This window comes from Panicum virgatum, chromosome 2K (assembly GCF_016808335.1).
Source record: "Panicum virgatum strain AP13 chromosome 2K, P.virgatum_v5, whole genome shotgun sequence".
Taxonomy (NCBI): domain Eukaryota; kingdom Viridiplantae; phylum Streptophyta; class Magnoliopsida; order Poales; family Poaceae; genus Panicum; species Panicum virgatum.
In genome coordinates this window covers 67,594,479-67,608,847 of record NC_053137.1, presented here as the reverse complement: position 1 = coordinate 67,608,847, position 14,369 = coordinate 67,594,479, and the positions used below count along the sequence as shown (strand labels likewise).

The following is a 14,369-nucleotide window of genomic DNA, read 5'->3' as shown; positions in this document are numbered from 1 at the left end:
GTATATGTATATATATACATATATATGTATATGTATATATATTCTTTACTCAGGTTTGAATGCCAAAGTTGTAGATCAATGCACTGCCTACTATGCATCATTAGTTAGCAGTCATCAATAGTTGCTAAGAGGATTTTCAGGGACGGGTTCACCTACTGACGATGGTATGCATGCATGATTAGCAGTACAAACTGCACCGATGTTATGCCTAAACTTTAGCACTGCATTTTATAATCGGCCACGAATATTTGACGTTTCAAATTTACCAGGATCCTGACGAGTTTTAATTTTGAAATTTTATCTGAGAAACAACAATAGAGAATAAAGAAAAGGATGCCTAGGGGCATATAGCATGCATCTCTGTACCATTCCACACGTGCAGAAGAAAATTGCATGCACATTATTGGGTCGATCTATATATGTTGTTCCGCTGCTCATGGAATTTTCTATCATGCATGCGTATTAAGTAATTTCCATGAGCTAATACTTTCACCTTTTCGGCACGAGTGCGTTATGTATTTGTGTAAATCAAAATATGTGCCACTTGTCAAAGATAAAAAAATCTCTACATTTGTCGGCAGTAAGGATTCCGCTCGCTAGCTACACGATATATCGACACGTATGTTATTTCGGTTGACTCGTACAAAGGTGTAAATACAAAAGCGACAAACTAAAAGAGGAGCGGTACGGTGTCTATGTAATCGATCACTTTAGCAGCGGATTGGTTAAGGAAACCGCCAAAATACATAATAATCTTGGATATGCTTATCAATTGCAGCATATAAAGGCTATTGCCATATCAGCAGAGCCGTTGATACCCGACAAAATGGCGATCGGGTTGCGGATTACTAACGTTGTCGTGTTGGTTCGGTCCAATTCTAAAGTCATTGTAACGCTAGCGTATCTAGGAGATTGTCTCTTAACGTCATGCGCTTTGAGGTTACATCACATAACGGTCTATTAGGATCGCATATAAATACCGGGCAATGTGGGGAATAGCTGCAATGTTAATTTTCTAGTAAGTCATGGGCATGGCATAAGCAATAGAATTCTCGTATTCTTGAAAGATCTTTGCTGCAGTGGAACTCATGTACCATGTCATGACACATGAACACATACGTAAGTACATTTTACATTTACACCAGCTAGCCATAGAAACACATTTACCGTATGATAAATTAAAAATGTCACCATATATATATAGATGAGCCCTGCCCAACCCCCCAGCCCCCTGTTTTGGCAGTCGTCTACATCATCGCTTTGTCCATACACTAACAAATCGTATAAGAAAAAAGAAAACGAGAAAAAAAGGGTGGATGGAGTGGAGATAAATAGAAGGAAGCCACGGCAGGCGCAGGCAGGCAGGTGAGGTCGCCTATATAAGCAGCGGATGCCCCACAACACAAGGCTATTCTGACTGACCTCGGACAAACAGATCAGAGACGCAGCCACAGCCGAAGGACCCGAACCAACTCCAGACCAGACCAGACCAGGCCCCAGAGGAACAGGAGGGGATTTTTTGTCAAACAAATAAAAAGAATTCCGAGAAATCTTTCCTGCCGCCGGCGCCGCGGAAGGGCAAAACCCCTTGGATTCCGCAGCGCTTTCCTCCCGATTCGATTATATTCCTCCCGGATTCCGCCGCTCCTTCTCCGAGTTCCAATGGCGTACTACGGCGCCGGCGGCGGGTGGTTCGTGCCCGGCGCCGATGGCGGGCGGGGGTTCCCGTGGGGGAGCGTCGTCGTTGGCTCGAGCGGCAACGGCGGGGAGAGGGAGACGCTGGCGGCGGTGATGGCGAGGAGGGCGCCGCCGCCGTCGATGATCCGGCGGGACGCGATGCGCGCGGCGGAGGCGGCGGCCGGCGAGGTGGTGCTGCGCGTGCACCCCACCCAGGAGGCGGAGCGCCGCCGCCAGGACGTCATCGACTACCTCAAGCGCCTAATCGGCTCCTCCGTCGGCTGCGAGGTGCGTGCGTGTCTTCCCTAGCTCTCCCTCCCGCACGTGCGCTAGCCTCTCGGGGCGCCTGTACGTTCTTCGCTGATGAGTCCCTGTCCGGCCGCCGCGCCGGCAGCTAGGCTCGTGGTTCGTGCGGCCGCGTCGCCTTCAGCTTTGGGAGGAAGGGGGTTTTAGTTTCCTGTTCCGTGTCGTGCGTCAATGCTGCTTCCATTCCCGGAAGCCATGCCTTGCCGCTGCCTACCCGGATTCTGCACGGTCGCTTTCGCATCGCCTGGGGCCTGGGGGCCGATTCGGTGTGATTAGATTAGATTAGGGGGTAATCTTATTTTATTATATATGCTTATCCTGAATGGTCTTATTTTACTGTTTCCATCTTGACTATCAGTCGTCACATCATGTCGCAAGTAATTACCTCGTACTAATACTTTTTTTGTGATGCCGTACAAGTACTTTTTACCCGTGTTCGTATTCTTAAGCGATCGATTTGCTGTCTGACGTGGAATGCAGTCACTGTAGTGTAGGCCGTAGCTATCACAATCTGCTGCGTGTCTTTATACAAAAGGCACGACGCATCCGTCCATGACCACGTCATGCGGGCCTCCGCTAGTTACAGTCGCCGTGCAGCGTACTGCACCAGTTGACAGTTGCTTGCTGTGCTCCTCTAGCTTTCCCACGTGACCTCTGGCCACTAGGATTAGGATCGGGATTTGGGATAATCAGTCTGTTGATTGGGATTAGAGCTAATCTGTCCGTGCGATTGGGATTAGGGCTAACCTGTTTAGTAATCCTCATCCCATACCAACCAGGGTCTTTTTATAATGTCATCTTTCTTACTAATATAATCATTCAGTTGTAGTCTCAGTTGTGTCACCGAGTAACAATCATGTGGCTAGTATTTTCTTATTTGTTTTTTAAGGACATTCCTGTCCTCTTACAGTTGAGTAATTGGGTCATATCTGTTGCTTTTGCTTTTACCCTGTTTGCTATAGCGCAAGTAAAGGTTTTGTTAAGCAGGCGATTACAGTGTTTCTAGGAACGATTAGAAAAGTCTTTTCTCCCTTGCGCTTTCGGTCGTGGACTGGACCCCCTGTTGCGTGGGCCGTAGCAGCTTTCTCCGTCTCTTCAGATATAATCCGTTCATGGGCATCGTGCGAGGGGATGGGTCAAATCTTTTACCGCCCCAAAAATAGTAAACTCCAAGTTGTGATCATGTCTGGGCTGGTTCCTCGTGTTCATAATCTACGCGCATGCGTAGGTGAGCTATGAGGCTTACATTTGTGGGCAGTTCATCACGTGCCTGAACCGAGAAGGCACAGGAAACTGTCTCGACACCATTCTGCCAAATCACATCTTCTTGTCATCGAGTGCGTGTGTAGGGCTGCATGGCTCTCAACTGTATAATTCTTCTTTGTTTAGTTTTTTGGTATAATTCTTGTTTACAGTTAATAATACGGATGACATGTTCTAACTGTCCGATTGAAGTGCATGTAGCATTTTTCTTAGTTGATTTGCTGTTTGTGTGCAGCACATTTTCTGCATGTAGCATTTTTCTTAGTTGATTTGCTGTTTGTGTGCAGCACATTTTCTCCTTTCTTTTGACCATTAGCACATTTTCGGAAATAACGCTACTTTTGTTTTATCATAATGCAGGTATTTGCATTTGGATCAGTCCCTCTGAGGACTTATCTACCTGATGGCGATGTTGATATAACTGTACTGGGGAACACATGGTTAAACAGTACATTCATTGATGATGTCCGTGCTGTACTCGAGTCAGAGCAGGAGGACTGTGATGCCGAGTTCAAATTAACAGGCTTGCACTTCATCAACGCTGAGGTATATATATATTCCTACTTCTGCATTATATGTTTAACCCACTTATTATGAATGTAGTTGAGACACATTTTTTTATTGGAGATAAAGTTGAATTTGATTTTTGATCTTCAACCAGGTTAAGCTCATGAAATGTGTTATTGAGAACATTGTTGTGGATGTCTCTTTCAACCAGATTGGTGGTGTATCCACATTCTGTTTTCTTGAGCTGGTAAGCAAATGCAAGCTTGAATTGTTTGCTGCAATTTATTATTTTTTTCAGTTTGAAAAAAACTAGAGATTGAACTAGTTAATGTTACTGCTTCAGGTTGACCGTCAGGTTGGGAAAAACCATTTGTTCAAAAGGAGCATTATGTTAATCAAGGCTTGGTGTTACCATGAAAGCCGCATATTAGGAGCTCATCATGGACTCATATCGACTTATGCACTGGAAACACTTGTTCTTTACATATTCAACATGTTCCACAAATCTCTGCACGGTCCTGTGGAGGTAAATTTTACAAACCCGAGCTTCGTTTTACTTCTTGCAAGCTGCTTTATGCAATATGTGAACTTAATATTTTGCATTTTACCTGCTTTATTTGATAGGCCTTTTATAGGTTTTTGGAATATTTTAGTAAGTTTGACTGGGACAAGTATGGAATTAACTTAAATGGTCCTGTTGATTTGTCGCTATTGCCAAACTTAATTGGTGAGTTGTGCTCTTGTATTAGTTTATCTTGTTAAGGAATCGGCGTGTCATGATCTTTGTTATAATTATTAAAATATGTGACTTGCAGTTGAGCCTACAGCAGGACAAGATGAATTATTGCTTGACAAGGAGTTCGTTCAAGGCTTTCTGGATAGACTTGTTGTTATTCCAAACGAGTCTGATGGATATGACACACAATTTCGCCAGAAGTTTTTGAACATAATTGATCCACTCAAGGGAAACAACAATCTTGGCAGAAGTGTCAGCAAAGGTTAGAATAAAGCATCTTGTTCTGTACTGTCTACTGTGCGGCCTTTCTATTACTTACAGTTTTGTGTGTATGGTGCGGTGTGGTGCGGTGTGTGTGTGTGCGCGTGTGTGTGCGCGCGCGTGCTTGTGTGAGAGTGTGTGTGTTGTGTGTGTGTGTGTGTGTGTGTGTGTGTGTGTGTGTGTGTGTGTGTGTGTGTGCGTATTCCATTTTCTCTCAAAAGAATTGCTTGTGTTCAGTAATGTTGCACGTAGTAATGTATCATTTTTTTCTGTATGCGTATAAGAAGTCCTTTTAGTGGAGAGTGATTATGATTAGTGTTATTGACATGCTAATTTTCTGCAGCAAACTTTTATCGCATACGGAGTGCTTTCTCATTTGGAGCACAAAAGCTTGGTCAAATTCTCATGTTATCTCCTGAGTTTATTCGCAACGAAATTTATGATTTTTTCGCAAACACACTGAAGAGACATGGAAAGGGAGAAAGACAAGATATTGGCAACAGTTCATTCCAATCCTTGCTTGGTCCTGAAAATGCACTTAGTGATGATGGGTCAAGGTTGAAAACTTCTTGCATGAATGATGGTGCAAACAGAAGTGACAAGGATTTGAGTGTGACAGATGCGCATAAGAATTCAGGTAGATGTATGCCATGCCTTGTGCAGGATATTCCTTGGAACAAAATTTGGTTCCTAGAATATGCATCTGATTTCACTGCAAATTCATCATATTTTGCGAGTTTGAGCAGCCAGTTGTCCCTTGCGAGAATGGTAATGGCAACATTAAAGAGTGCTTCGAGAATTATGCAACAGGGCCAGATTTACACCTCATCTGTAGATTGCATATGCCACAACAGATTTACGCAAACTATCCATTGCATATATTGACTAACTCTACTTGTACAAATATCTTGGATTTTTCCAGTACTTGTCCTGTTAATGAATCAGATTGGACTGTTCTCCATGCAGATAAAACTCCACTTCCACCCTTCTTGCTATCGAATATGCTGGATCTCACAGGCGATTTGGATTTGCACTTGGGATGCCTTCGCAAAGTTCAGTACCACCTGGAGTCCTTGTTTGACGAACTCCTGCCAGCTGTTGAAGAAGCTTGGTTAGCTGGGGTGCTAAATGAGGATTCTTTCAAGATTCCGACAATGATCTTCAAGTCAAGGTCAAAAGCTAGCGAAGGCTTATCATTAGCTTCGTCTATTGACAGCGAAAGAAGGAAATTATCTCCAGTTTATTGCTCTCATAGCACAAGAGATGACTCTCAGCAACCACATGTCGAGGCCCTAGTGGATGTGGTTTGGGTGCAGAATTTGCATTTGTCCTCCAACGGATCTGCATTGTCTTCATCTCCTTCGACTAATTCAGATAACTATCCTGTTTCTTGGTTTTGCGTCTCTCCTAAGTCACGGGGAACTGGCACATATATTCCCAAAGTGGTAAGAACCCTTAGCATGCTATCTTATTTATTTGTACTGGTACTGTATATTTTGCTTTCAGTAGATTCACTCAGTTCTTGCTTTATGTATTATGCACCAACTGTCTGCTATGATCTATATCACCCCTTCTTTCCTTCCAAGGATAAAGAATTCTTGTCGGATACACAGAAGGTTTCAGTTAAGTTTTGATTAGCTTCACTACCAAATCTCTATTTAAATTTTTGGTAGGCTATAGGCATAGTATGTTTCAGTATAAACCAGGAAGCATGTGTCAGTACATTTATCCATAAAAAAACCTTGAGGTGGTTATTCATTTGATCGTCATTCATGTTTTCATTTTCAGAATTACTATTCGTACCAGGATCGCATGTCCCTTGAAAGAGATGTCGTGCGAGAAAGAAAGCAAAGACAGAGGGTACCTGGTCGTCAGTACTACTCAGCTGAGCAAGGATATTCCAGTTCACAAACTGAGCACGCCACAGCTCAAAATCAATCGCCCAAGATGCAGACCAGTTCGCAACAGAATGGTAATTCAAGCAAGATCCCAGTTCCAAGTGGAGATTTAGTTGATTTCAAGGAGCACGTAGCAACAGACGGTGGAACCAAACAGGCAGTAGGAAATTTTGTTGAGAACGGCAAACAGACAAGTCCACCATCATCGTCAGGGATAGTACTTCCTCACAATGGTCAAGGAAATCCCTCGGTATTGAATAGCTGTCAGACCTCCTCATCCGCCACAGCCCAAGAGAATCTTGAGTTTGGATCGTTCGGGCCTTTCTCGTTGGAACTTGTCTCGGCGCGGTTCGAGGAAGCATTCCCAGCTCTCCCCGCTAGAAAGAGAGTTGAAGAAGTGCCTGTCCCCGCCACCAAGGGACCAGCTGATGAAGACCCTGCCCCCGCGGTGCTGAACACTGACGCTGTTGAAACCGAAAGCAGGTAGGTTGTTGGCAGCCATTTCTCATAGACAATAAATTTCTTACAGTTGCGTGACATTATTATGCTTCTGCAGTTTTGTTATGGTACAACTGATGTCGGGTAAGAAAATCTCATGATGTTTTGAATGAAAACGTGCAGGTCACAAAAGGTGTACCAACTGAAAGATGAAGCTGATTTCCCCCCGCTCCAAGCTGGCTGCCGCTGAGACTGACAAGACATAATATGATCCAACAAGCTAATTGTAGCGGTAGAAAGTGAGAGGGGGAAGCTGGAGGAGTTACAGCAGTATGTCGGATAGGTGCCCCAGCAGGATTTTCGTCCGGCTGCACACTAAGTTGATGCTATTGATCGTCGTGGAAGCAGTGCGGTGCCGTGTAAAACGATAATAATCCTTGTTTCTCTTTTCCTTTTTTTTCCCCTTTTCATTTGTTTTTGTTGATGAACCCTTGTTCCCTTCTAGGTAAGCAACACCTAGAATGCGCAGTGTAACATATTGTCGCCTTTAGCTTAGAAAATCTAACAAGAAATTGATAGGAAAAGTGGCAGATGCTTGGGGAAATGGTGTGCCCACTGCCAAGTGCCAAGGTGGGCCTAGGAATTTATCACAATCTCTTACGGTAGACCACAACCCGCATACTCATCTTCCAGTCTGCGAGGAACAAACGAACGATGATGCAAAAGGGGAACCCCCCCCCCCCCCCCCCCAAAAAAAAACTTCGATAGATAAGCCTTGAAGCCTCTGAATACAGAGGGCTTGCTCATTACATTAGGGAAATGACTGGTTCAAATAAGGCACAGATTAACATCTGATAATTGGAGGGAATGCGCTAGATCAGCAACATATGGTGTGGACCGTGTTAGACGGTCATTGGACGGCATCAACTGATGTCGCTCAACTGACAACCGCTGCAAAGGAAGCCGACCTGCTCTGCTCTGGGTTGCTCTTGACTGGCGATACTGACAAAATGAACACGCCATTCAGATCCAGAGTTGCCTGACACATCCATCTACGGCAGGAGCCAACAGGGTATCCCTTGAACAGTTCTTGGCTCATGTGTTGTCCCCGACAACAAATAGCATTTCTCAGCCTCCACCAAGGGGCCAATGAATCCAAATTCTAGCCAATTTCTGTATCAGAAAGTTGAGAAATAAATGGCAAGCGGAGACGATGGCGTCGGCATGGTCATCGAGTTCAGGAATTGACAGAGGAAGGAGCTGGGTGGCATGAGAAGAAGAGGAACACGCGCTGCCAGCCCGCGCTACTTCTCGGAGGGAGGCAGGCCCCTCCTCCGGTCCCCAGGGGAGGAGCTGTTGGACGGAGGAATCGTCTGGTGGCGTGAACACGGTGTGGACTGTGGAGAGCGTGGAATGCGTGGAGGCAACTAGGCAAGGCTAGCGGTGGCCGGCGGGCAGCAGCGCCGCGTCGCCGGAGAAATAGGCGAGATGGACAGACCCAGTGCTACATGGAATGGGACTGTCTCCATTGGAGCGGACATCGACCACCATGGCTCAACGACAGCATACAGTGCTACCTGGGACATCTCAAACTCAGCAATGCCGAATGGAGTTTCGATGCACATAATGGGAACTGCGTCAGAGAGTACAAAGACATATTGCATCGATATAGCTACAAGTACAGTCTTCAGGAATGTGACATCTGAACACTGAAAAATGGGGACTTCATTCAGTTTCAAACGGCAACGGCATGGCATCGGCTGCAAGGCTCCACAACAATCAACTTAACTCGAGCGGGAACTTTACATGGTGCACTTGTATCAACTCCCCCAGAGAAAAGGCAAACAATATTGCAACATTTCTGCACTAATCAAACTTCCGCACGAGTGGAACAGAATACGGGAAAACAGATGGATTTTATTGCCATTATATACTGGGATAAAACATGTTGCCATCCAGACTTCACCCGCTCCAATCAAATTGAAGTGACACTGATGGCAGGAGAAAAAATGTACATCTTGGTGTCATGCACGTCAACTTGAGCGCCAAAAGTTCCAACAACGTTTTCTGATAGAGTTTCATGCTGGAAAAAAAAGAAGGAAATTCCTATGAGAACTGATTTCCTTGACCCGGTGTGCTTCAAAGTAAAGAGGTGCACTGAATTTGTCAGTCACCTAATAACAACTGAAACTATTTGCTTTACCTTCCACAGATCTCTAACAGAATAGGCAGCTGATTCATCAAGGCCTACTGCTGGCAATTTCATTGTAATATTAGCAGTCTCCGAACATCGGTTCCACAAAGCAACAGCAAGCCGATTTCCAGATAGGGGGCCAGCCCACACCTGCAAACCACGAGGTCCACTGTGAGTCTGACATACTTTGCACTGAAATTTGCAAATTGTGCTAACGTAGGACAAACCCTATAGCTAAAACATAGACTCTTATAAACTGGAAATAAACAGTCAAATCACCTCACGGCATCCATAATTTCCTTCTCCTAAAATTTTTCTTCCTTGAACTCCAAGAGGATCTACAGAAAATAGAAAACATAATACATAATTAAATGAACATTATTAGCTCAAATTGTTCTGCTGTAGTGCCAGATACAATGTCATTATACTTTATATGCAGGAAAAAAACAATGTGATCAATTACCCTCCGAAAAGGGATCAGAATAATACCTTGGTTTACTTGAATTACTTCTTTGTTGCTCAATATTTTCATCATTTCTGAAGTCATATTTCTGACATCACAGCCAATTAATAGAGGGGCCTGAAGCATAACAATACAAGTAACTTAGCAACTAACACATTAGAAGATCACCTTTTCCAAATTGGAAGGAAATATCAGGAAGTGGATAATTGACACCAATAAACTTATATGACATTTATTAGCAAATGCACGGATGGTGCAGTGGTTGGACACCCAGTAGTGGGGTCAGCCACCCAGGATTCTAACCTCAGTCTAGCACAAAAAGAAGTCATTCATTGACTCACACTCCAAATACACCCAGACGCTGCTGGCCGGTAAAAAATTCACAGGTGTCAGGCCAGCCTTCAGGACTTTTCTAGCCCTGGAGAGGCTCTTCTCCTCTGATCTAGTTTTTTTAAAGACTTATATAGCATTTATTATCTTTGTAATCATTTGTTAAATCATTAATATTAGAAGCAGAAGAAAATATCCAGATATTTTATTAATGTTGTGGTTTGAGAACTAAAAACATGGGTCATAAGCAAGTTTACTTTACATGTACAGTGATTCAGGGCAGTCATACAAGACATCAGTCATCAGTCAGATATTTAAAGACTCAGATTTTAAGCAATAAAAATTAGAGTTTTTTTTTTACAAGACTTTTCAGTTTACCCCTCTACCAAAGTACCCCATTAATGACTGAAGTAGTAACCGAATGTGACTGACAATATTGGTCCAATCTTCATGAACACTTACCTTCATGAGAGCCCAGATGCTAAAATGTGAGCGATACTCAGCAAAGGTCATGCCACCATTCCCTACCTCCAGCATATCTGGGTCTGAGAAAAACAGAGATTCCACAACAATATATGATGCCCACTTTTAAAATTTTTGAAACATCGAAAATTGTGTTCAGCTTGTAATCGTAATTAACATAGTTACCATTCCAACCACCAGGTCCAGCATATGATGCCCACTTGATATTCTTATCAGCAATATCTGTCATGCTTGTTTTCACCAGATACATAAATCAGTCATTTTGAGATCACATCGACATAGCTAATGTTTTCTCTCTCTTTCCTGGAAAGAGCATGAGTCACCTTTTCCATGTATCCGTTATGTCATCTGTTGTACGCCAACTATTGCCAACTTTGCCAGCCCACAAGGCTGGATCATCCTGGCCCCTAAGATAGAATAGCATGATAGAACATTACACACATCTGAATTCAACAAGCTTAGAAATTGAGAATGACATGTAGCTGTAGTTTCCACCGAAAGGAATGAGGCCTACCACTCACACAAAGAGTAGAATATTTGGCGCCCAGTTGAATTAAGAGCATCTCGCATAGGAGGATATCTACGAATATGACACCATGAAACAAACTTTAGGACAGCATGGTAAGGTTATATGTGTTCGGTGTTCTAAACTGTGGTCAGCACTAAGTGAAGACATGCTGGCCTTCTAACCTTTTCTGAGGTCTTATTCCCAGATTGTAGCAGTTGTCATACTTCAGGTAGTCAACACCCTGAGCAAAAATAATTTCCGTACATGTATTAGTAGTACAATAGCTTCAAGTTTAAATATAGTTTAGCATAGTTCGAACCCTCAAGGCACACATAGGTAGGTTGATATTAGCACTTCAAATCGACATTCTGCGGTTACTATTTATACATCAGTAGTTAGTGAGTGCTTGTTAGTCGTACCCATGAAGCAAAGAGTGCGGCATCATCATTTTCATGATAGAGCGACCCAGGTCGAACTTGGCAAGTAAATATCCTGAAAGATTCAGATTGTTATGTTTTCCCATCACTTGAAGCAAACAGCATCAGGAATTTGCATATCTACAATTGAGACGATCACGTACCCAGCATCTGAGTATATACCAAGTTTTAAACCTTTTCCGTGCACATAGTCTGCAAGAGCTTTGATGCCTGAAGGGAAAGTCTTTGGATCAGGTAGCAATTGATCCTACGAGTTACAGTTACAAGAAAGACCTATTAGAAGCTATAGGGGTAAGCTGTTGATGAAATAAGTGAGCTTGAGCATTGACCCATCCCAAATTTTGCACAGCAGAAATAATGTAGCCAAGTCTGCAACCATTACACAGTAACTACCTATTGCACATGTATCCAGATGCAAATTGACAGAGAATTTGGAAAACAATGGATTGTTACCTTGTTTCCTCTTTTCACATAGGACCAGCAATCATCTGAGGAAGCGAGCAACAAACAAGAGTAAGATTATTTTTTGTAAAGAAAAGTCCCTTGCCTTGAGGCAACAATCTGCTGAACTGAGCCAAGTGGTATACCAATATTTACAAAGTTGTAGCCCAATTCAGCCAGTCCCGTCGACACCAGGGCATCAGCTGTTCAATAACAGAGGAAGCCCACTTATTAGTTACACGTCTGAGCAAACTCTACTTTGGACAAGGCATTTGCTCCTAATACACGCAAACACTAGGTGGTGCTTGCAAACATGGCAGTTGAACAGTAAACCTTACTAATCCAACCAGGCCCGGCCCTTGGGGGGGGGGGGGGGGGGAGCAGTGCACCCGCTCCGGAATCCAATTGGCCCCTCCCCAAGTACATGTATACTAGGTAGAGTACACATCATGAGCAATACATGGCCACGTTTGCACGTATCCTAGGCTGTCCTGTCCAGATAGTAGAACGTCGTCGGAGAGATAGTGGGCGGAGATATCGCACATGACGCAGCTCCTCGTTCCTCTACCTCAGCCCTCGCGCTCCTTGCACTCGCCTCGTATTATCAGATTGTCATCCGTCATCCCCATCTGCCACTAGGATAGTGGACGCCGTAGATCACAACTGTGCGAGGCAACGCGGCCGCCTGAGCGAGACGCGACTTCTGGCCAAAATGAGGATGAGGGATGCCGCGATGTGGCCATGTCCGAGCCAATGTCTGTAGTCCTGCAGCCAGTTACCCAACGCATGCAAGCATGTTCACCGGGAGCCCGGCTAATCCGCAGTTACCAAGATCAAGCCATCGACGATCAGGTACGACGGAATAGGTAGGTATAGCCTACATGCACGTAACAATTAATTAGCATGATCTATGATATCATTGATGATCACAGATCATTATATTACATGTTCGTTGCAGCTTGCCACTGATAATCTCAATTCATTATACATTGGTCAGGAATAGAATATCTATACATTGAGGTGCGAGTTTTCACAAATGTCAACGGTAGCTAGGTCTCTTAGCACAGGGTGCTCTCTGGTTGTAATCTACGGCCGTATAGTCCTCTTCTAGTTTCGGTTGAGGTGTGCGTGCGCCCTTTTTTGGCCCGTGTTGTAAACTTTGAACAATCTTTTCTTCTTAGTGAAATGATACGCAGCCCTCCTGCGTATTCTCGAAAAAAAAGGTGCGAGTTTTCAAAGACAATCAGTAAAAATTTCTTCTTGCGTTCATCTAGTACCCTTCGATTTTGTGCTAGTTTCGGATTACTAATTTCTTTTACAGATTTAGCACCATTATGTTGTCTAGAAAATATGCATCTAATACTTAGTATTAAAAAGTGTTTGACATGAATATTTGTATTAAGGGCCTCAAATTGAACTTCGCCTCAGGCCACTAAAATCTCAGGACCGGGCCTGTATCCAACAGTAATCTGCAACTACCTGAATCTACTTTGAGCATTGGGCGGCGCAATAATAAGGAAACACTAGGAATTGGGCTAAAATTTTGCAACGAATGAAAAGCTAGAGTAGCGGGATTGCTGAGAAATGAGGGAATGGGGCCCGCGGGGGAACCTGTCTCGCGGATGACCGTCTCGTTGATGTTGCAGGCGAAGAAATTCCAGCTGTTCCACCTGCCACCACCACGGGGAAACGGATTAAGCACCCCACGGAAGAGCGAGAGGGCGAAGACGCTAGCACAGGCGCGAGGCAGAGCAGCAACTGCAGTCAGGGTACGGGGATAAGCAGCGGAAGCGGGAGGGTGCGAAGAGCAGCAGAGCGATTACCCCATCTGCGGGGTGAGCGCGAGGCCGTTGTTGAGCTGCAGCTTGCCGTAGTTGGAGGTGTCGTAGAGGCGGCGCAGCGCGGCCGTGGGGAGTGGCTGCATGCGCGGCGGCGCCACCCTCGCTGCCGCCGTCGCCGCCGGCGAGAGGGTTAGCAGGAGGAGGAGGGCGGAGACGATGGGGAGGGGGAGGCGAGCCGCCGCCTCCATCTCGGCTTCGGGATGCTTCTCCGGCGCCCTGCTGCTGCTGCTGGTTTCCTGCATTGCTGCTGCCCCCGGGTGTTGATCTGTGTGTTGGTCGCGACGCCACGCTTTTTTTTTCGAAAGAAATTGCGACGCCACGACGCTTGGCAAGAGAGTTTCGTGACACCGAGCGAGGCAGAGCAAGCTACGCAAAAAGGATAGCGAAATTATGGGCCCACTTGTCGGCGGATGTTCGCCTTACTATTCTAGTATACTTTCTTAGACTTTTTTATTTTATTATCCGGCCCGGTCCAGTCCAAATGAGATTATAGAGAACTGTCAAAAAGAAAAGATTATCAACAGGCAGGACTAGATGAAAAAGATGAGACAGGTGGCAGCAGGGACCTGCGCATTATCCGATCCGA

At 44.7% G+C, this 14,369-nt stretch overlaps 2 protein-coding genes across 6 annotated transcripts; one reads left to right on the top strand and one right to left on the bottom strand.

Annotated features, from left to right (window-relative positions):
• Positions 1 to 1,569: 1,569 nt before the first annotated feature.
• On the top strand, positions 1,570 to 7,570 carry LOC120694851. Of its 3 annotated transcripts, XM_039978146.1 has the most exons (11): positions 1,571 to 1,965; positions 3,607 to 3,792; positions 3,908 to 4,000; positions 4,097 to 4,279; positions 4,378 to 4,480; positions 4,569 to 4,751; positions 5,094 to 5,387; positions 5,717 to 6,195; positions 6,337 to 6,372; positions 6,539 to 7,131; positions 7,270 to 7,570. In XM_039978146.1, the coding sequence occupies exons 1-11, from the start codon at positions 1,663 to 1,665 to the stop codon at positions 7,334 to 7,336; spliced, it is 2,520 nt and encodes an 839-aa protein (XP_039834080.1). In that variant the 5' UTR covers positions 1,571 to 1,662; the 3' UTR covers positions 7,337 to 7,570. The 3 variants fall into 3 exon arrangements, with proteins under 3 accessions (XP_039834079.1, XP_039834080.1, XP_039834081.1); XM_039978145.1 differs by having other exon boundaries at positions 1,570 to 1,965; positions 5,717 to 6,372; XM_039978147.1 differs by lacking the exon at positions 6,337 to 6,372 and having other exon boundaries at positions 1,573 to 1,965.
• Positions 7,571 to 8,727: 1,157 nt separating this feature from the next.
• On the bottom strand, positions 8,728 to 14,169 carry LOC120694852 (alpha-galactosidase 3-like). 3 transcript variants are annotated; one of them, XM_039978149.1, is made up of 15 exons: positions 13,766 to 14,169; positions 13,554 to 13,612; positions 12,089 to 12,145; positions 11,955 to 11,989; positions 11,645 to 11,748; positions 11,484 to 11,556; positions 11,247 to 11,305; positions 11,071 to 11,136; positions 10,880 to 10,963; positions 10,722 to 10,786; positions 10,536 to 10,618; positions 9,770 to 9,860; positions 9,560 to 9,618; positions 9,290 to 9,430; positions 8,790 to 9,169 (listed from the first exon to the last, which is right to left on the bottom strand). In XM_039978149.1, the coding sequence occupies exons 1-15, from the start codon at positions 14,023 to 14,025 to the stop codon at positions 9,062 to 9,064; spliced, it is 1,344 nt and encodes a 447-aa protein (XP_039834083.1). In that variant the 5' UTR covers positions 14,026 to 14,169; the 3' UTR covers positions 8,790 to 9,061. The 3 variants fall into 3 exon arrangements, with proteins under 3 accessions (XP_039834084.1, XP_039834083.1, XP_039834085.1); XM_039978150.1 differs by lacking the exons at positions 11,484 to 11,556; positions 11,645 to 11,748 and having other exon boundaries at positions 8,728 to 9,169; XM_039978151.1 differs by lacking the exons at positions 8,790 to 9,169; positions 9,770 to 9,860 and having other exon boundaries at positions 9,296 to 9,430.
• Positions 14,170 to 14,369: the final 200 nt, after the last annotated feature.

Excerpts from the sequence above, each read along its gene's own strand:
- LOC120694851 (XM_039978145.1), top strand. The coding sequence starts at position 1,663 with ATGGCGTACTACGGCGCCGGCGGCGGGTGGTTCGTGCCCGGCGCCGAT. Across the intron at positions 6,373-6,538 it reads CGGATACACAGAAGGTTTCA|AATTACTATTCGTACCAGGA; the intron begins GTTAAGTTTTGA and ends TTTCATTTTCAG. Across the intron at positions 7,132-7,269 it reads GCTGTTGAAACCGAAAGCAG|GTCACAAAAGGTGTACCAAC; the intron begins GTAGGTTGTTGG and ends GAAAACGTGCAG.
- LOC120694852 (XM_039978149.1), bottom strand. The coding sequence starts at position 14,025 with ATGCAGGAAACCAGCAGCAGCAGCAGGGCGCCGGAGAAGCATCCCGAA. Across the intron at positions 13,613-13,765 it reads GCGCTCACCCCGCAGATGGG|GTGGAACAGCTGGAATTTCT; the intron begins GTAATCGCTCTG and ends TGGTGGTGGCAG. Across the intron at positions 9,431-9,559 it reads GAAATTATGGATGCCGTGAG|GTGTGGGCTGGCCCCCTATC; the intron begins GTGATTTGACTG and ends CGTGGTTTGCAG.